At 45.1% G+C, this 21,517-nt stretch overlaps 1 protein-coding gene across 2 annotated transcripts in view; it reads left to right on the top strand.

Moving 5' to 3' along the window:
• The window catches only part of ARHGAP25 (Rho GTPase activating protein 25), an 87,825-nt gene that overhangs the window by 30,122 nt on the left and 36,186 nt on the right, over positions 1-21,517 (top strand). For both annotated transcript variants that reach the window (XM_004435597.2, XM_087436642.1), the window contains exons 2-3: positions 10,011-10,222; positions 17,602-17,689. In XM_004435597.2, the coding sequence (XP_004435654.2) occupies positions 10,011-10,222; positions 17,602-17,689 (300 nt within the window). The remainder of the gene's footprint in view (positions 1-10,010; positions 10,223-17,601; positions 17,690-21,517) is intronic.

Here is a 21,517-nt window from a genome sequence, read left to right as displayed (position 1 = left end):
CACCTTGTACTGAGGAAGAGGCAGCCCCGGGCAGTGTTCAGTAGGAAGCATTCACAATTCTGCAAGCTTCTTGTTATTACACTTGGCTTCCTGTTATGCAAAGAAAGGCAGAGGGGGCCGGTGAAGTGTTGCAACTGTTGGAGACACACACCCACAAGAGATAACTGTACTCTCAATTCCTAAGAAACACGGAAGCTCCAAAACGTGGATACCAGAGGGGTGGACCTGGAGAGGCACCCTAGGTCGAGAGAATTGGCAGAGTGTAGAAGATCTTGCAAGCTTAGGAGGAAACAGACAGCCAATTCTCTCTCTCCCTCCCTCCCTCCCTATCTCTCCCCGGCTTCTCTCTCTCCCCTTCATATTGCTACTGAGACCACATTTTTATCTCTTCCTGCAAAAGACATAGCTGTGTGTACTAAGTCCCTTTTCAAAGCAGAATTTGCTCTTTTCGGTTGAAATGCTCACTTGTCAAACAACGAAGTCCATTTCTACAAACTATAGAACATGGGAAAATTAAACCTGTTCAATTTCTGGGTATGGAGACCAGCATGCAGGGAATAACTTGCAGATATTTCTTTGAATTAGGTTGTGTAAATTTGTCTCACAGGCCAGCATCCTGGGAACGCCCCTGTGATTTGATGTCAGGTGCACAGAGCAAGCCCCTTTCCTGTCCTCAGTCTCACAGCTTGTTTCCTTTTGCAGGGAGCAAAAGTTGTCATGCCAAAGTTAAAAATGAAGCTTAGAATTAAAAAAGAAATCCAGGAGAGTAAATCACGGGATACATTTATCCTAAAATCTAAATGCCAGGTTTTGAAAGTTGAAAGATTTTTAAAGTTCCCCACTCCCCTGAATGGTAGGTGCTTTAAAATGGAGGGCAGTTTGCCTTGGAGAGGGAAGAAGGAAAAGGGATAAAGAAAGCGAGCCTGGAGGTTAAAAGACCTAATTTTCTTCTAGGAGGGCCAAGTTCCCACGGTCTGATAACAGGACAGGCTGAGGGTCTGCACGTGTGGGTGGGTGTGTGGGCGACAGTGCATGTGTGTGTGTGTGTGTGTGTATATGTGTGAAGGGTGTGGGCAAGGGTGTATGAATCCCTGTTGATCAGGGAGGCAGCGATGCTGGGCCTGCTGTTTCACAGGGCTCCCCAGCAGCACCCTTCTCAGCCGGGGCGGGGTGCCGCCTGTGAGCTGCGGTGTGGGCCTGAGCGCTGAGCCCACATGGGGCCAGCTCTGTGTTCCTCCCTCCCACACCTCGGCCACTCTGGGCTTTGGTCAGAATCCTTAGGTGTCTCCGAATGAGCTTGGACAGATAGCTTGTAAGACATGGCAGGACTGCCTAATATGTCCATTTTCCTATGGGGTGTCAGCTCAGCCTCAGTGGAGGTTTCAGTACCATTTCTCTGTCACTGTGTTTTCAAGGCCTGCTGAGCCTTGCAGAGTGTACATCTTTGGACAGAAAAAGTAGCGCAAAGTTGTTTACACATAATATTGAGGCAAAATGGGTGGAGGCTGAGGCAGGTGTCTCATGTGATGAGTTAGGAATAGAGGCTTTGTTCCCTGCCCAGAGGAAGGGTGGTGCTGTCTCTCCTTCACTTCCCTCTTACTGGCTAACCCTGTGAATTATCACATATTGGTTCCCAATTTAGATGCCTCTCTTTACCACTAGAATATGTGCTTCTCTGGGGGCAGTATGGCCTCAGTATGGATATTGGGCTTTGAAATCAGATTTCTAGCCCTGTAACTGGGACAAATCATTTCACTTCTCTGAGCTTCAGTTCCTGGCCTGTAAGATGGGGATGACAACATGGTGCTCACTGTAAAGAGTTAGCAAGAGCATTGAATGAGACTAGACATATGAAGTGTTTGCACTGCAGCTGACACATGGTAAGGACTCAATAAATATATCACTATTGGTGTGGGTCATTATTAGATCCAGGATTATATCTTCTACTGGCCACTCTGCTTGAGTGGGCACAGTGAACAGATCTAGAAATCCCACAAATAGGTAAATTGGCCAATATTTGTTGTGAATATAAAATGCCTGAGGGTGGCTTGCATTTCATTCTAAAATGTTTATTCACTCAGCAAATATTTATTGAGAACCTTCAATTGGCCAGATGCTCTTCTAGGAGGAGTGGTTAGATCGGTGAAGAAAACTGGTAAAAGTCCCCGCCCTGGGGAACCTACTTTCTGATGGTTGAGCTTCCATTTTATATTCTCCATCAGTGGTACTCTTTTCTCATTCTGATTTTACCTGAAAGAAAGCCTCAACCAGATGCTAATCTCTCCTTAACATGTTGTGGTTCACGATTGATTACTAATCCCCCTTTTCCATACAAGGAGAATGTGACAGGGCTTGGGCCCATCAAGAACTAGGGCTGGGATTGAGGCAACCATTGGCCACAGGATGCGGGGGAATGTATTTTTGTGTGCCAGGGTGCGCAGTAACTGTTTGAAATCCCGCAAGTCTTCAGTTTACTAATTTAGCAGGTTTCCTCTATTTTTTAAACCCGTCTCGTTACCTAGCACCATGCCCTGCACGTAAGAAATGCCCAAGAAGTTGTTCTGATTGGTTAATTAAAGGGGTAAGATAATAAAGGGATAAGAAAGATGAGTTTCTTTGTTAAAGAGAACCCATCCTATGAATCTTTTATTTGAACATTATTCAACATTATTTTCTCTCCATATAACACACACACACACACACACAAACACACATAACCTTCCTCTCTTTGGTTCTTCCAATTAACTTTTCTGAGCCAGAAAATGTGAGGGTCCTTGGGATGCTAAAATAAATAAGACATGGTCCTTGCCCTCAAGAACCTCTTTATAGTTTTAGCACTTATAACCTGCAGACACGCAAAAAAAGCACAAAGATGTTTATTCCTGAGACCACGGGGCCTTCAGCTCCCCTTTGGAGTCAAATATACCTTTCTGAGAGAGAAAACTGAGATCAGAAACTTGAGCAATTCTTTAAAAAAGACCTCTTGCTTTTGAATGGTACTTTACATCCTTAAATGACCTCTTGCAGAACATGTAAGGTGTGTAAGTGTGCATTTTGTACAGGGTCTTGGCAGAAAGGATGAGTAGGGCTGAAATACAGCGGGTGCTCCTCTCATCAGGCTATCACCCTGGTGTGTGGCTACATCCATCCACCCAGAGACAGAGGAGCCTATTTCTCCATCCAAAGTCACCATAGGCTCCCCAAGGACAGCTCCTGTCCCCGGGTGTGAAATGGGTGAGAAGTGACCCTGGATCTTTGCTTGGTGCAGGAGGACAGCCTCTCTCCTTTCATTTCCCTTCCAGGCAGCAGCCCCCTGCTCCATCCCCAAACCCTTGGGGACAATGGGTTTTGTGGCTGCACTTCCTTTCTTCCATACTTAGACCTAGTGCAAGATCTCTGTAAAGTCCCACGAAAAACAATACCCTTTTCTGTCTTGTATCTAAGTTTATCTTCATAACCTCAAGTTAAAAATGCTAGTTTTCTCCGTGCTCAGCCTTTTCTTTGTATTACTTTTACTTTGTATTACATCTATTGTATTACTTTTCAGGTCTGAGATTTTCATGTCACTCAAATCTCCTGGCTTTCTCTTGCACCTCTTTTCCCCAGTAACCTCTTTCTTAATCCACAGGGCTTACCTGTCAAAGCCAGAACTCAGGGGCAGTCTGAAGGTCTCAGTCCACCCTTATATTTCATCACGCCTAGAACTGCACTCCCCTGCTTGTTCAAACCCATCTTGTTCTCTGACTTCCTTCTCTGCTTCCATAAATAGTTCTCCCAGGTCTGTGAGCTACTTTGGGGCAGGATTGTGTCTGGCTGGTCTTATATCCCAGAACCCGACATGGTTCCTGGTGTTTGCCAAGTGCTAAGCCAATGTGCATTGAATGAACAGATGGAGAAGGCTACCTTACCTGAGCCATGCAAACCCCAAACCTCACAAAAGTCTTTTCTCCCTACTCCTCTTTCTTCAGCCAGTTGCTGAGGTCTGGCGGTCTGCCCCACGACTGCCTCTCCTACTCTTTCCTTTTCCACTCCACCATCCTAATGCAGGCCTCTGGATTTGTGCCTGGAATATTATACAATGGCCAGCTAGCCTTCTCTTTTTCCCTTTCTCCCTCTCTTTCCCTCTTTTCATCCCTTCCCTCTTTCATCTCTTCTTTCTTTTCTCTCATTTAACATAAAATTGAGTCCATACTATAATAATAATAATAGCCACCATTTAATGCCCATGTTTTAAGAAGCAGACATTGGCTGGGGCCCATCCACTTATGATTATTAATCCTTATAGACTAGCCAGCCCACAAGGTACATCTATTATCACCATTTCACAGAGGAGGAAACTGACCCTCAGAGATAGAACATGACTCACCCAAGGCTGCATATGTAGAAGCCTGTGCCCTCTGCTACTCCAGTCTGACTTCTCTTTAGGTGTTAGGTGCTGGGAGTAGAGGGATGAGCAAGGTCAAAACATCAAGGCAGAGCCCCTCTCTTCTTAGAGCACAAGTGGAAAAGGAAGACAGTAAGAAAAAAGACCAGGCAGGATAAGCGCTTTGATGGACATGTGTCCCCAGTTAAGAGAAAATAGAGCCCAGGGAGCGACTGACTCTGGCTGGGTTGAGAAGGCTTCTCATGGGAGATGTGGCTGGAAGTAAGTCTTGAAGGATGAACAAGAGCTTTCCAAGAGGTCGAATTAGGGGTGGGTGGGGATGGGCAGGGAGGATGTTCTAGCAGAGGGAATAGCATATTGTCATGAGTGAAGTGCAGAATGGGTATGGAGAAAGAGCAAGGAATGCAGTAGGAAAACCACAAAGGACTCTGAGCCCCATGGTAAGGAATTTAGACTTCATCTTTTAGGACAAAGGTGTTGGGGAGTCATTGGAGGCTTTCATGCAGGAGAGTAACATGATCAGATTTTTGTTTTCAAAGGACTGTGTTATAAACAATGTCATCAATGGACTGGAGGTGAGACTGGCAGGAGAGAGATAGGTCAGGGAACTGTTGTGGAAATCCAGGGAGAGAATAGAAGGGTCCAAAAAACCAGGTTGGGGTAAAGAGGAAGGCTGGAACATAGAGAGAGAGAGTTGTTGATTGTGATGACTGTAGGAATGTGGCATCCTTCTGGTTTGGTTGGTTGGTTGGGGGGATGTCACTCACAGCACATCGGAGAGGCCAGTGGAGGTAAAGCAGGCTTGGTTGTGTTTCTGGGTGCAGGACGGAGGGAAGGTGAGAGGCGAGGAGCAGGGAGATGGTAAGTTCAATTAGCAACATGGTGACCTTGAGAGTCCCACCGAGGTACATGGAGGCATCTGGACAGCTGGGTCTGCAGCTCAGGGGAGGGGTCTGGGGTGGAGCCGTGTAAATTCTGCTCCCTTTTCGAATTCATTTAAACATGGTTCCCAGGTGAATGCACTGCTCATATCAACATATTGAAAAAATATCTTCAATAGTTCTCCCAGCTTTGAATGAATTACTCCCGTCTAACCCACACATTCAGAGCCAGCTAAAATAGAATCCTAACTGAGGCAGAGTTAAATGCAGACAGAAGAAATATCTCAAAAGTAGACCCTATGAGATTTTGTGATTGATTATTTTTGAGGTTAGGGGTCAGAAGATGGGAAGATGAAGAAAGGAAGTGATAATGCTTCCCAGGCTGACTTCTCTGTTTATACTTCCTTCTTTAATTTTCTCTTATTCCAACGTGGGGCAAGACACAGCTAACTTCTACTGCAAAAACAGCATCCTTGGGAATGTGGCACTTCTTCCATTTCTCTTCTTTCCTTTGATACGCTCCCTCACCTGCAGACTAGAATTCAGTATATGCAGCACAAGTATATAACTTGTCTATATTTTATTATTGGCCTCCCTTGCTAAGGTGCATGCAATGGCTCGCTAGTACCCCTCAGATCAAGATTGAACTTCTCACCCTGCCAGCTGAAGCCACTTCTTCTCTGGGCCCTGCAGCTTGATTTCTCTATCTGAAGAAATGCTGCCCCACCTTTCTGGCCCATTTTGTCCCATGCTTAGTGATGATAACACTCAGATTCCAGGAAGTGCTGACCAATAGAACTCTCTGTGATAACGGAAATGTTGTCTACCTGTGTTGTCCAGTCCTGTAGCCATGAGCCACATGGGGCTACTGAACACTTGAAATGTGGCTGGTGTGACTGAGGAACTGAATTTAATTTATTTTAATTCATTTTCAAGTACACAGCCACCCATGGTACGTGGCCCCTGTATTGGACAGTGCAGGGCTGGGGGCTTGTTCTTTCTATCTCTGTAGTGTAAGGGCGGGTTTCTGACTTTACTGAGGCCCTCATTTCCCACTTCACCAGGGTGTTCTGTAAATGCTTAGCAACTGCCTTCTACCTTCCTGCCTCCCTGCTCTGCCTGTAGCTCCCTCTCCAGCCCACAGCCTGGTTCAGACCTCCTTCCCGAAGGGCTGGGAGCGTGCACTCAGTGTGCAATGACTGGCTCACAAGCAAAGCTTATCACGGTTGTTATTTTCTTTATGAGAAACAGCTCCATTAATAGTAACAGATTTCTTTGTTTACTTTATCCGGGAACAAATCACACCCACAAAGAAGACAGACTGTTCAAAGGGACTAACAAGGAAAGTTAGTCAAAACCAACTTGAACTCAAGGCGCACCAGGTTTTCTTCCCTGGTATTTGAATCATCTCATGATAGGCCTGGCTGATGAGCAATGCTGAGGGCCAAGGTGGGAGATGGCTCTGACACAGGACCGAAAGATCCCCTGCTTAGTCATCAGAGCCCAGCTGTCAGCTCCCCAATGTGTGGGCTTAATTCCAGCAGTTCAAGCAGTGCAGAGGTTTGTCCTGAGCCACCCCGACTCCAACCTGTAATGCGTGGCCCAGTGCCCATAGTCACACCACCTAAGGTGGGATGATAACAGCACTCAAGGAACACGGGGTGGGTGTATGGGTGAATGGTATCATTTCTGGAATACAAAGATGGTTAGTCAGGGCCTTGCCCATATGCAGGCAGACAAGGTGGTTGCCTACCTGTCACAGGGGCATCAAAGCCCCTCTTGGCCACGTCTGAGAATGTAAGATCCTTACTCCTGCCCTTGCCGGGCCATTCTACAATGCACAGATGCTTCTGGGGGAGCTTTTTGTTTTTGTGTGTTGGTTTTGTTGTCATTATTTTTGCACAACAGAACAGAAAATACTTTCCGGAACTAATCACAGAATAATATCGCAGGAACTGAGTTCTTCTGTGCTGAGTTTATTCTCTTTAATCTACAGTGTCTTTTTTGGTTCCTGCTTGCCCGACCCCACTTTCTCAATGCTGCTGGAGACCTTCACTTTCTCTCATAGTGGTTCTAACAATTTCTGTGGGTCTCTAGGGGATAGCCCAGGAGGCCTGAGTCCTCATAACCACCATATGGCACCTGCCTGTTTTCCTCCTCTCCTGTGCCAGCTCCATTTGGTGGCATCAACCCAGAAGTCAAGTGAAGGCTCCTAAGTATGCCCCTGCTAGGAGGTTGGTCCTCCTTCCCAAGTCTGATGCTGCTTCAGGTGAATGATCACAAAAGTCACACTGGGCTGGGCTATGCTGAGACTGTTGAGGTGGGGGAAAATGCCCATGCATTTGCCAGAATGCCTCATGTTTCCATCTTCTCCAAAAATTGTGTGTGTGAATCATCCTTTGCATTTCTGCTTCCTATCTGCCCTCTTTCTAGGACAGATATGAGTCTTCATAAGTTATAGTCTGTGACCTAGAGAGACACAGAGCTGTATACAGTTCTTCGACTTCCCTCTTCCCCATTGTTTTCCTGCCAAAACCCTGCTATGGTTCCTTCAGATCATTTACACAGTCTTAGAGGAAGTGATCAGCCCCAGAGTGTCTGTTCTTTGAGTTACAGTTGGAAGATCTTGAAGACAGCATTAACTGAGGAGCAAGATCTAAGATAAAATTCTTAACTGGGGTGCCAGGACATACCGATATAAAGCAAACCCTTTGCAAGCATGGTGCCAAATTATCATCAAAACGTCAAGCTACTTTTTCCTACAACTGAGTCTGTGCACTCCTGTGATGATGCCTATCCAACAGGGGGTTGAATCAAGTATGTCTCGCCTCCTGGTGTACAACATAGTATGACCTTTCCAATCCCTGGTGGGAGGTGAAGGTTGACTGCAAGCTGGCACCCAAGAATGAGGGCATGTGACAGGAACACAGACCCCTCGTGAGGGTCAAGGGAAGCCAATGAGGGCAAAGCCTTCTTTGGAGAGCAATACAGGACTGAAGGGCAAAGCATGTAAATAGAGTGATAACTCTGGACACAACTAGAGTCAGTGGAAGAGAGACTCTATAATACTGCATAAAATTCTGGTATTTGAAAGAACGCCATGAACATAAATCAAATCACAGGCCTAGAGGGAGATAGAAAGAAAAGAATCAAAAGCAATGGAAGAAGCTATCGATTCAATGCATTAAAGATAGGAATGAAGGAAGAGAGAATGCTTGATGATGGAGTGACATTTTGAAATGAAGAGGTGAGTTTAGGAAGCTCTCAAATACAATTTCCATCCTTAGAGTAGGAAGTAAAGTCATCTGTTGATAAAAATAATGAGTAACATTTGCTTGCCTTGGACCAGGGGCTGTGCTAAGTGGTTTATATATGTTAGCTTGTTTATTGTCCACAATTCCACAGAGTCCAGACTATTATTATCCTAGTTTAATAAGCGAGGAGACTGAGGCTCAGAGAAGTTTCCTAAGGTTCCCATGGTCAAAGAGCCAGGAAAGGAAGGGCTGTCTCTAACCAGGTGAGATGACACTGGGTGAGAGTGGAGTTGGCTGAGTTGGGCTATGTTGTGAACTTTCTAGGGACTGACAAAAGCTGAATAAAGGGGTTATAAGATGGAGACTTCCCCCAATGAGGAGGGGAATGCAGGCCCTGGGGACTGGCAAGTGTGGAGTGCAGCACAAGGTCGAGGAGACAAGGAGCTCCACGTGATGTTAAAGGCACTGTTGAACTGGCTAGGAAAGAAGGAAGGTGGGGCTCAGAGGACATGCTGAATGGGGACCATAGGCTGGTTGATAGACCGCTGTAGAGGGAAGGAAAGGAGAGAGTTGTCCTGGGTGGGAGTTACCGTGGAGACAAGCCGTGGACACCTGGACCTGATCCGATGACAGGCAGAGCTCTTATGTGAAAGCAAAAGCCAGCTACATGATGCACTGGGTTGAGGGGTCTGGATTGGTATTCTGCTTCTGCATTCTGTTGGTAGATCCATTTTGCTTTCAAATGCTGTGCTGTCAGCCACATGGAGCAACAGCCTGACTGGAAAGGTAGTAAGAAGGCAGCTACAGGGAGGCCCTTGGTCCAGGGTGAAGGGTTGTAAACGCTCTCACTGGGCAGGGGACAGAATGGCACTCGATGTCATTCGGCAGGATCATTCAGGAGGTGCCAACTTCCTGCACGCTGGCCGCCTGGCCAGGGGCCCAGGGTTTTCGGGGGTCTGCTGGGAAAGGCCTCCATTCCACAGTGAGGTCTGAGCAAGCACCCAGCTCCTCCTCTGTGGAAGAATGCCCGGGCAGCTTCCGGCTGCCTCTGCAGCTGCGTGGGACTCACCCCGAACCCTCAGAGCGAGGCATTATTTTCTCCTCTCTCTTGTCAGATACTGACTCCCACGCAGGAAAAAGGAAGCACCTTTTGTCAGATGCTGTGGCCACTTCCTCTTCAGAAGGCTCCAGCCAGTCTTTCGCTTTGCAGCATGAGGGGGCCGACATCGGCGGCCGGACTGCGTGTGCGTTGGGCCGCCGGCTTTCGACCCGGTGTGCGGTCCGGGCCCGGCCCTCGCCGGGAGCAGGCCCCGCGGCTGCCCTTCCGGGTCACGGGGGATTTTCTCTGATACCGATCTAGACCCTTGAGCCGACCTGGCTGGGGCCCCACCCGCTCCTCAGGTCCCTTGGTGGTTCCTCTCTGCCTCCGCCCACTCCCTGCGCACTGCTGCTCGTCCCTCGGTCAGCCTGCCTGTCTGTTCCTCTCCATAGCTCGGTCACGGAGTGTGATGACCGGCGTGATGACCGGCGAGCAGATGGCGGCCTTCCACCTGTCGTCCACCCCCAACCCTCTGGAAAGGCCCATCAAGATGGGCTGGCTGAAGAAGCAGAGGTCCATCGTGAAGAACTGGCAGCAGAGGTACTTCGTGTTGAAGGCGCAGAAGCTCTACTACTACAAGGAAGAAGAGGACGTGAAGGCACAGGTACCAGCCAGCCTTTTTGTCCCCATGCGCAGGGCTCTCTACTCCAGGCACGGCAGAAGGCGGGCGTGGAGCCCCCGCAGATCATGTATGAACTCACAGGGGCCTTGTTACTAGGACTAGACACACACGCATTTGAGAGGAGTTCCCTCTCTCTTTTTCACCGCTGTCTAGGTATATAAACTGAGCTGCAAAGGTGACAGAGTGATCCTTCTCCACGAAGCCCCAAGGTGACCACTGTGGAGTTACTAAAGGCAGCTGTATGTCGAGGCTGGCAACATAGTCTTGATGGTGCTGCTGAGTACAAGGGCTCAGAGAGGATTTGGGTTCAGGAAAACTGATTTGGGGCTTTCCTTTATTTGTTCGTTCAGTCAATATTTATTGGGTGTCTATTATGTGCCAGACACTGTTCTGGGTACTTGCAATAAACCTATGAGTAAAACAGATAAAAGTCGCTGCCATGTGGAACTTAGAAGATGGGGGGAAAGACAGAAAATATATCTAATAAATAAGGAGAGTATGTGGTTTGTTAGAAAATGGCGAGTTCAATGAGGAAAAAATAAAATCGGTTGAGGGAGAGCAAGCATTTGGGGGAGGAGTTACAATTTTAAAAAGAGTGGTCAGAATGACCTCGTGAAGAGGGAGGAGAGGCAATTACCCAGGCGGCTCTCTGGGGGAAAAGCATTCCAGGCAGAGGGAACAGGCAGTGCAAAGGCCCTGAGGTGGAGCATGTCTGACGTGTCGGGGGAATAGCAAAGATGTCAGTGTGGGGGCAGCAGAGCTAGGGAATGAAAGAATCAGAGGGAATGAGGTCAGAGAGGCGAGCGTGGGGGTCGAGGGTCAGGGCACAGATTGCAAAGGGCCTTGTAGGTCACTGTAAGGACTTGAGTGTTTACACTGAGGGTGATGGGAAGGCATTGCAAGGTTCCCAGCAGAAAGGGGCCATTCTCTGGCTTATGTTGTAAAAAAATGGCTCTGGCTACTGTTTCCAGAAATAGGACAAAATAGGAGGAGGCGCAGGGTAATCTAGGTAAGAGGTTATGATGTTTAGAATCTCAGTGGGAATTGGGGGCTGGAGGAAAATGATCTGATTCCTGATATACTTTGAAAGTACAGCAAACAGGATTTCCTGATGGAGTACGTGGCGCTAGAGAGGGCTTTGACCCTAAATGTTGGGCCTGTGTTTCTTTTTCCTGCCTTGTTGATTCCTTGTGGCCGTCGTGGTGCTTGAGAGTGAAAGAGGGTGCTATTAACGATTACCCCAGGTGTAGACTGCATGTTTCAGGGCAGCCAGGATGACTAGTCACCCTATCTAGGGCTCATGTCTGTGGAGGTGGAAGAGTGGGCTTGGCCAGAAGGAACTCATTAGGATAGACAGACTCTAGAACCTTCTGGAGCCAGAAAAAAGCCCCGAGAAAAGCGAGGATATGGGAGTGGATAGCAGTATGTAAAGAAATGAAATGGTCATTTTGGAAGAAGACAGTTCCCTTTAAGGGCAGGCTTGAGGATCTGGGACGCATCAGCAGCACGTGGTTAACCAGGCCCGCCACTTGAGGACTGTGAGTGCCTGTCACTGCAGAGGCTGGAGAAGGGCCAGAGACCCCACCACAGACTGAGTTCTTGCCCAGTGTCCTGTGCGTGGTAACCAGACTTCCTTCACTTTATGAGCAACCCAGACCCTCTCAGAGCCAAGCAATTACAGGCTAAGACGGCGGTGACTGCGCTTTAACAGCCAGTGCAGGAACTCTTCCCAACTGCAGAGAGTGAGGGGGATGCAATAAGGCATTGGCCTTAGCGAATCGTGGAAAGGACAGCTTGGTGGGGTTTACTTCCGAGAGGGGGAGAGGGTGAGAGGTGCGTTATGTTCACGCTTGTGTTCTTTTCCCCGCTCTACTACTGTCTGGCTATGTAACTATTTAATTTTTTCTGGACTCCTCTTTCTTCTTTTATAAAAATGAGACAGTCATACCTGGCCTGCGTTTGTCACAGGATCAAACGACGTGAAGCATGTGTAAAAAACTGTTTTGTGTGAGCATAAACTGATGTCAAAGGGTAAAATAAATTATCGAAGGTCCTAGCTTCTCTCCCTTCCTTCTGGAGGAGGAAACTCAAAGTCCTCTCAGGATTACTTTAGCCTGGGAGAATTAGGTAAAGCTTTTTCTAGGATGACAAGCAGGGTTTATTTTTTAGGAAATCTATTAATATAATACATCAGATCAATAGGTCGAGATCAATAAGTCAAATGAGAAAAACCACACAACCCCTAAATGGATGGCTGAAAAAGGTATTTGATAGAAGCCAAAAATACTCATTTCAGATATAAGAAGTTTTTAAAAAAGCTTTTAGGAACAAAATGATAATTTCTTAGAAAAAATATTTTACTTTATAGGTATAAGTATATTTTGATTACAAAAGCTATATGTATGCATGGTAGGAAATTTGGAAGATGCAGAAAAGCACAAAATAGAAAACAAAAATTATCCGATCAGCAAGAAATAGCCACCTAAATCCTTGCTTCTTCCAGTTTTTTCTATGTACATTTAGAAACTCTTCTATTCTAAATGCAAAATTAGTATAATCGTATTCTTTAAAAAACTAATAATATGTCGTGAATATTATCCCTTATTATTAAATGTTCTTCTACAATGTAATGCTTAATGGTGACAAAATAATCTATTGTATGGACATTCTATAATATATTTAATTAATTTCCTGCTGGAAATCAGTTGAAAATTTGGGATGAGGTTTCTATATTATTATTACAAACAAGAATTAAGTGGATATCACTGTAGACTTTTCATATATCCATAAATATTTCGTTAAGATAAAAAAACCTAATCAAGGTAAAGTACTTTTATTATGCTATCTTTTAACATTGTTTTGGGATTCCTAGACATTGCAAATATCTAGAAATGAAACGAAAGTTACAGACACGAGCTAAATTCTTGGGAAAAAGTAAGGATATATTTCCATGCTATGTTTCATATCATTTGTGATTCTGGATGGAGTCAAGACTAAATGTAAAAAATGAGTTAGTAAAAATCCTAGGAAAAATGAAGTTATCTGCATAATCTTTGGGAGGCAGGTGTTTTTTAAGCATAACAATAAAGACAACACAAGGGAAAGACTAATGTAATTGCATAATAAAAATGTCTATACTTCAAAAACCAACATAATAAAGCAGGCAAATAATAGACAGGAAAAAATTATATATAGGCATATAGTAAATAAATATTCTTAATATTTAAAGTATTCTTTAAAATCTATAAGAAAAGTTCAAACAGCTCAATAGAAAAATGGGCAAACGACAGAAATGGACAATTTACCAAAGAAAGGTAATGGCTGATAAGCATATATAGAAAAGTTCAATCTCGGTAATAATTAAAAACATGCAATGCAAGCTAATGAGATACCTCTGTCCCCTTATCAAATTAGCAAAGACTTTCTAGGAATTTCAGTGTTGGTAAAGACTAGGGAACAGGAATTATCATGCACAGCTGGTGGAAATGAAAATCTATACACCCTTTCCAGAGGGTGATATATGCCTTTAAAAAAATGCAAACTCTTTGACCCTGCGTTTCTAATTCTAGGAATTTAACCTAAGTGGATGCTTAAGACTGATGTAGATAATTAAATTTACTTTTACAGGTTTCACTACAGTGTTGTTTATAAGAGTGATGAGAAAACAATGACCAGTGGAAGGGGCTAAGTTATAGTGGGGAACTTTTATATATCTATACAATAGAATGCAATTCAGCTGTTGACGCCCTAAATTAATACTTTTTGAAATGGAAAGATATCCATAATATTATTGTTTTGAAAAGGGCAGTCTAGAACAGAGGATGGTGTATATACTAATCCCATTGTTGAGGGAAAAAAATCATGAATCTATATGTATGGAGAAAGGCTGGGAAAGAAATACACAGAGGTGTTAACAGTGGTTATCTCTGAGTACTGGAGTTACACACAATTTTTAATTTCCCCTTTTTTGTTTACTCTCTAATTTTTCTGTAACTAAAATATAAATTTAAAAAGAACACATACATCCTATCCCTAAAAAACCCAAAAAACAGAAACACCCTGATAATCTTGGTGCAATCAGATGAAAAAGGCCCCAACGTATGCTGATGATGTGTGTGTAAGTTGGTGCAACCTTTCTAGAAAGTCATGTAGCCAGATTTCTAAGAGCCAAAAAAAGGCATAGCCTTACATCCAGTCATTCTAGTTTTGAGAAGCTATCCACAAGAAATAATAAGATATATACAGTGCTATTTATAATGAGAAACACTGGACCTAATGTCCAACAAAGGAGGATGATTAAATAAATTATGGAAGCCTATATGATGGACGTGGGTGTATGTGCTTTCAGGGAACCTTGGGGCTCGGTAGTGGAGAGTCTGTGCATTTTTTGCTGTAAGTTCTCAGAAAGATCTGTCTGGCTCTAACAACATAATGCTCTGTAAGTCTGTGACCTAGCTTTATATAACTCATTCCAAAGGGTTCTTTGTTGGGGAAGTTGTTTAAAACAGAATCTCAACAAATTGCCCTCAAGTCTCTGCTACCATAATGGTTTTAGACAATCCTAGCTTGGTAGTCCCATTGTCTCATCTCTTGCTTTCTGTGAAGTCACCACAGGCAGTTGTCTATCAATGGTGTGTTGGTAAAAGTTTAATAAATGATTCTTTGGTGGGGGAGCTGATTTGAATGCAGCATTTGCCAGTTTCGTAGTGTAAATCCTCCCCATGTGGCTGATTGAAGCGGCCGACCTGCCATCAATGAATGCAGAGTTGAGAAGGGATGTGCAGTAGCACAGTTACAGTATTTCCACCACACAGATAGATTAGATGTAAATAACCACAGGACTAGAAATAATAGTAAAATATACTAGACAATTAGGAAGTGCTGAATTCTGAGTATTATTACCTTTATTTTTAGTATAAAATATTTCTTTGTACGTTTACGTAATTTAACTTTTAATAATGGCTACGTTTAACCGCCGGCTCACAGAGTTCCTGAAAATGTTAACAGTTAGTTCTCATGAGCCAATATAAGCATGCTGTAGCCCACCACGCCATAGTCTCTCCCCTGTTTCACTCCTGTAGGACTTGTGGCCTCTAGCATAAACCTCCCTCTCCTTCCATCTTTGTTCAGAGTCCACCTTAATCAACTTGTGAATTAGGTGAAAGTGGCCATGGGCAACTTGGGCCCTTCCCTGTCTGGGACAATTCCTCCTTCCCCATCAGTGTTCCCACCCCACCCCCACCAATGTTTCTTTTCCCACTTCCCACTCTTCTTCTCCCGCACTCTCCTCTATTCACTTAAGACGTTGGGCTCTCGTGCTCAGTATGAGGAAACAGCTTGCAATTTGTCATTTCAGCCTTGGTGTGATTAAGTTTAACTCCGATCATTACTTCTTCCGGCAAGTAAGTGGGACTTGTAAGTAAAGCCTTACTTGTAATTCTGGAATCCCACTGACCGAGGTTGAATCATAGCTTTCCTATTAATTAGCTTTGTGATCTTGGACCAGCTAATTAACCTCTCTGAGCCTTACTTCCTCATCTCTACAATGGGGAAGATAACAGTCCATCCCTCCTAGTGTTCTTATGAAGGTTGGATGTAATAGTATATTCAGGGCATTTTGCACAGAGCCTGGCACCTAGTAACTGCTCAATAAATGATATTTATATATTTGTATTTTATTTTTACTATTTTCAGATGAAATGATTTGGGGTATCAAATAATAGTTTAGAGAGGTACTTAGGAGAGGCAGGTAGGTACCTGCGAAATTACACTTTCTTTTTCTTCCTGCCAGGCAGTACTCCCTCTGGTGTAAAAATAACCTGGCCTTTTATTCTGGTGCCATAACTCATGCAAAGTAGCCCAGCAGCACAATCTCAGGGCCGTGTTTTTTTGAGGCCGTTGATGTTATTTAAAGATGGTGAGGACTATGTAGGTGGAGATTATTTTTAGGTGATAAAATACAGAATTCCCTTTTATAGACATCTTTTTTCTTGTTCTTTTCCTTCTTTGCCCTCCCCCGCCTCCTCCTCCTCACCTTCCTTCTTCTCTTCCCCTTTCTTCTCCTCTTCTGCTTCCTCCTCTTTCTTCTTCTTCTTCCTCCTCCTTGTCTTCTTCTTTTTCTCCTACACTTTTCTCAGTCTTAGACATTTTTATTTCTAGATCCTCGAGAAACATTTATTCTTTCAGGCTCCTGAGCTGATCTGAAAGTTCCTTAAGATTCTTGCCTTTGTAGCCTCTCTGCTGCCAATCCTCTCCACCCATGTTGTGTTCTAGAATAAAGACACATCTGTTGACTCAGCTCAGAATCAGAGAAACTACCTCCAACAGCCAGTGGGATGTAAATTATGAGTAACGAACGCTAGTACTAATTGACCATGTTCCTTTGTGCAGTCACTTAGACTTTCAAAGTGTAGGTTTTCTCATCTGCAAAGTAGAAGTGGCAGACCTTCTCATGCTCTTGATATGGAGCCGTTGTGGGGATCTGATGAGATACTGCATGTGACAGTGCACCATAAATGGTAAAGCGCTGTGCACACACATGGTGGAAGTGACTTGTTTTTCTGATAACATATTCGTGTATAAGAGGTCCCACATCCTCCTGTACCCTCACTCTGCACCATGGATCCATGATCCTCCTCCCTACTTCCAGGGCACGTTAAGCTGATGGGTCCTCGCCACCTCAGCTGTGGTGGTGACAAGCACAGGTTTTGAACCCACTTCTGAGATGAATTACCATTCTGCCACTTATTGGCTCTGTGACATTGGGCAAATGACAGAGTCCTTCTGAGGCCCAGTTTCCTCACTTGTAAATGTGTGTAGTGGTACCTTGCGTGGAGGGTTGCTGGAAGGACTAAATGAAAATATGTTCAAGGTGCTTAGCAAATGGGCAGACACCTGCAATGTGCTGCTCAGTAGCTCTTACTGCGACTAAGTACCCCATTTCCTTGGCTACCTGTGGTTCAGTCCTCAATGCCCCCTCTGGCAGCCCGGCAGGTAGTATGCTCCACCCAGTCTCAGCATTGCTGTCACAAAAATCAGGTGTCTGGTTTGGCCAGGAAATCACCTCCTTGGAAAAGTGGGAAGAGGCAAGTGTTGGTGATGGCCCCCTCTCAGCTCATTCTCCTCTCAGGACCTTGTCCTGTTCTCTCTAGGCACCTAGCCTGCTCTCAGATAGCTACCACTTAATTTGACTGAGGCCTGAATAGCAGAAGAGCCCCATTCAAAACTGAGATGCCAGCTTTCCATGTTCCTTGCCATGCCCTGCCCCATCCATCATTATCCTATCTGTCCTCCAACTTCATTTTAGTTCACAGATGACAGAATTGCTGCTTATCTTAAAGGCCTGACTTTTGCTCTTTCAGGGTTGCATGTATCTACCAGGAAGTACAATCAAGGAGATCGCCACAAACCCAGAAGAAGCAGGGAAGTTTGTCTTTGAAGTCATTCCAGGTAGGTGACAAAGGGTGGGACAGAGGTGCATTACATTCCCATCTTACTTCTGGATCCTAGAATTCAAGGCTAAATTCAGCGAGTCTGTCAGTCAGCTAACCAACCAACCTAGTAAGCATGCATAGTAGTTCTGCATATAGTTGATGAGCCTATCCTAGTTCATTAACCAGCATCAAGTGGACTAAGTGGGTGTACATTTGGTTCAACTCCATAAGCCTTTCATGAGTGCAGGCTTAGTGCCGGGTATTCCACTAGGCACTGGGGACATTTATCTGGAAAGTGTACCTTCCCTGCTCACTAAAAGGAGCTCAGTTTTGAAGGTAAGTGGGGCATTAAAATTAACAGTGAAAATATAAATGGAACCATGTGAAATTGCCATTTTGGTAGCTCGAAAATGGTGGAAAGTCAGCGGTCTCATATGGTTCGGGGTGACCCAATGAGAAATGACAGCTCCAATTTACTGAGCACTCAGCACGTGTCGGTTGCTGTAAGTCGCCTCTTGCGCATGCGAGCAGCACACTGGAGGGTGCCTCTTCCCCGTCAAGAGTTCCCTTCCTCTAACGCACTTGGAGCAAGGGGAGTTTGTCTGGCTCTGTCTCCGGGGAGTCTGTTTGCGTCTGTGCGAGGCTCTCACGCTGAGGCTGCTTCTCCTTGTCTCTTGCTCCTTTACCAGCCCCAGCCCCGCCCGACACCCCAGGACTGCTGGTCCGGCTGTGCAGCCAGGCTGCCGCTGCCATGCTGACACAGCAGGGGAGGCCACAGGTACCCCGAGGGCCCCTTTCCCTAACTCCATCCTTATGACTCACGCAAGGCAGCTATGTGTGTGAGAAACTTACTGGAGAAGGCAGCATAGCAGAGAGGTTATGCGTGCCCGGTCTGGAGCCAGCCTGCCCGGGGCCGAATCCTGACCCTGCCACTTACGCTTTGCGTGACTGTGATCAAGTTACTTAATTTCTCCCCGTGAAATGAGGACGATGATGATGGCAGTGAGGGTTAAATAAAGAAATATATATGACACACTTGCTACCCTGCCTCATGTATAGTTAGTGCCATGTAAGGGTTTGATATTTTGGGGATAACTACAGGAAATTATAATGTAGAAACTAATTATAAAACTGGCTATGACTATTTATAGAAAACAAAGGAAAACTTTTTTTTAAAGTTCAGCTCTACCCGGGTGGCCGCCTTTGTGGGCACTCCTTTGCTTTTTTATCTGAAAGTCTCTCCACCTCTCTCCTGCTCAAGAGAGAGAGCTTCCTTTCGCTGGGAAGACCCCACCACTTGCCCACAAGGTTTCTTCTAGTCTTAGGACCCCTTTCTCAGCACAGTTCATGGGACGCAACCATACATGGTAAGACATGTCCCAAAGCCTGAATTTTCAGTCTGAGGGAACCCTATTGAGAGCTCCAGCTGCAAATTCACTGTGGGCTTTGCACCCAAAGTCCGGGGCCCTTGAAGATTGCTGTGCTGGGGCGGATGAAGGTTTGTTATCTCATTATCACTCGTACTTGCAGCGGTCTGCTGGCTGCTGAGGGAATTCTTGGACAGTTGCGCGCGCGCACACACACACACACACACACACAAGGACAAACAACAACTCTAAAGCAACGGTAAGGTAGGAGCCATTTTCTTGAAGGCACCACCATTCCCAAGGCTCTACTCAACCTACAGTGAGACACCCTTTGTGTTATGATGTAGAGAATTTTCAGTTCCTTTTTTGGTCAGCCTTCTGTGCAAGATGGTTCTCAGGGGCCAATGCTGGCTTAAAAACGGCCATCCTAATCAGGGCCCTCTCTCCATGATCACCAGTGTTAGTTGCACAAAGGCCACAGAGAAGACTTTCATTGTAGTTATGCTATGTTTTTCTTTATTTGGGGCAGGCAAAAATGTAGGATGAGCTTCCTCCTCCCTACTTACTTCCAGCAGAATAACTCTCTGTTCTCCTCTCACCCAAAGGGAGTCATCGGAGATGGGGGGTTAGTCCTTCTGTGGCATATGTTGCATTTAATTCTCATACTGCCTTATGAGAGGTCACAACAAATTTACTGAGCACCTACTATGAGCTGGGTGCTATTTTAGGAACTGGGAATTCAGCAAAGAACAAAACAGCCTGCATGCAGGTTACAGTCTAATGCTGGGGAGACTGAAAACAAACCAAATAAATGGGGAAATTGTATAGTTTTTATGTTGGGATAAGTACTGTGGAAGAAATTAAAGCAAAGAAAGAGAGAAAGCACTGATTGAGGTGGGGATGGCCATGGTTGCTTTGTCATTTTAAATAGAGGGGGCAGAGTAGGCATCGTGAGAAGGTGACCTTTGAGCAAAGATCTGAAGGAGTGAGCCGCATGTACATCTGGAGGAGGAATATTCCAGGAACGGGAAAAGCCGGTGCAAAGTCTCTGAGCCTACTTCACCTGTTCAGGAAATATCAAGGAGGCCACTGTGGTTACAGAGGAGTGATGACAGGGGGAAGAGTAAGAGATTTGGTTCGGGTGGGCACAGATTTTACAGGCACTTGTAGGCAATTGAAAAAGTTTAGTTTTTATGCTAGAAGGATGGGAAGCCATTGGGAGGTTTTGAACAAAGAAGTAACATGATCTGACTTATGTTTGAAAACTCTTTTGAGTTGAGAATATAAAGGAGCAAGGGCAGAGCAGGGAGACCCGTGAGGAGGCGATGCAGTAATCCGAGTGAGAGATCATCAACAATGAAGGGAGTGAGAAACATTCAATTTATGGACACAGTTTGAAGGTAGAGAGGACTTCATTTGCTGATGGATTGGAAAGAAAAGTCAAGGTTCTCACCTAAACAATGGGAAAGATGGATTTGCTGAGATTTCTGCAGGTAGCAAGTTTTGGGTGGAAGATCAGGGCTTCAGTTTTGGACATATTAAGCAATTACCTCAGTTTTAATGATAAGGAAACCAATGTTCAGGATAACTTAGCTACTTCTGTGATAGAGGTAAGGATAGGATGTTAAGGGATTTAGAATAGGACTCCTCACTCAATTTAGAGTGGGAGGAGGAGATGTTAAGAAAGGGTCCTTAGAGAAGATGACATTTGAGCGAGGTTTTAGAGAATGGATAGGAGTTCCTTAGGCAGCGGAAGAAAAGAAGGAGGTTCCTTTCTGATAAGGGAAACAGCCCAATAGGTGACCCATGTCAAATAGACTGTTTAAGTCAGAGAAAGTATGTGCCTGAGGGCAGAGTTGCTATTCATGGGCTTTGTATTAGTCAGGCAGTTTCCCTCCAAGACAGCCTGTCCTAGCACCCCAAGGGCCCAAACATTAGGGCAACAATTTTTTTTTTTTTTTTTTTTGGTAGGGCAACAAAAGATTTTCAAATTCCTTTTGGTTCTGGTTTCTTGAACCTATCTTAATATCACCGAGCCTCATCATCTTTACCCTTTGGGATGACCTGATTTTGAATTCATCTTGTCAGCAGCTCATCAGCTCCTCTGACGAGAAGCGTAAGTCCATGGAAGCCCGGGCCATTCAGGAACATCCGGAGAGCTGGATGTTTCTCAATGGAGTTGCCATGATGGAACTAAAGGATTTCCCAGGCATCAGGGTAAACTGAAAAGGCATGTTCTTAATAACACGGTACACTGAAGTATAGGCATGGTGGGGGAGGATGCCAGATACATTTTGGCCAAGGTCAAATTTAAAGCAGTATGGGCTAGTGGAAACTACTGGGAGTACGACCAGTGGCCTTGCCCTGAGTTTGGCGGTAACTTACTTGGTATCAATGGGCAGGTCCCTTTGCCTCTCTGGGCTTCAGTTCCATTATCTGTAGAGTGGAAATGATACTAGAGCCCTATTCCATGTCAA

The sequence above is a fragment of the Ceratotherium simum genome, chromosome 11 (genome assembly GCF_057802395.1).
Source record: "Ceratotherium simum simum isolate JZ-2026a chromosome 11, ASM5780239v1, whole genome shotgun sequence".
In the NCBI taxonomy this organism is placed as follows: domain Eukaryota; kingdom Metazoa; phylum Chordata; class Mammalia; order Perissodactyla; family Rhinocerotidae; genus Ceratotherium; species Ceratotherium simum.
The sequence above is the reverse complement of the archived record's forward strand: the minus strand, read 5'-3'. Positions and strand labels throughout refer to the sequence as shown.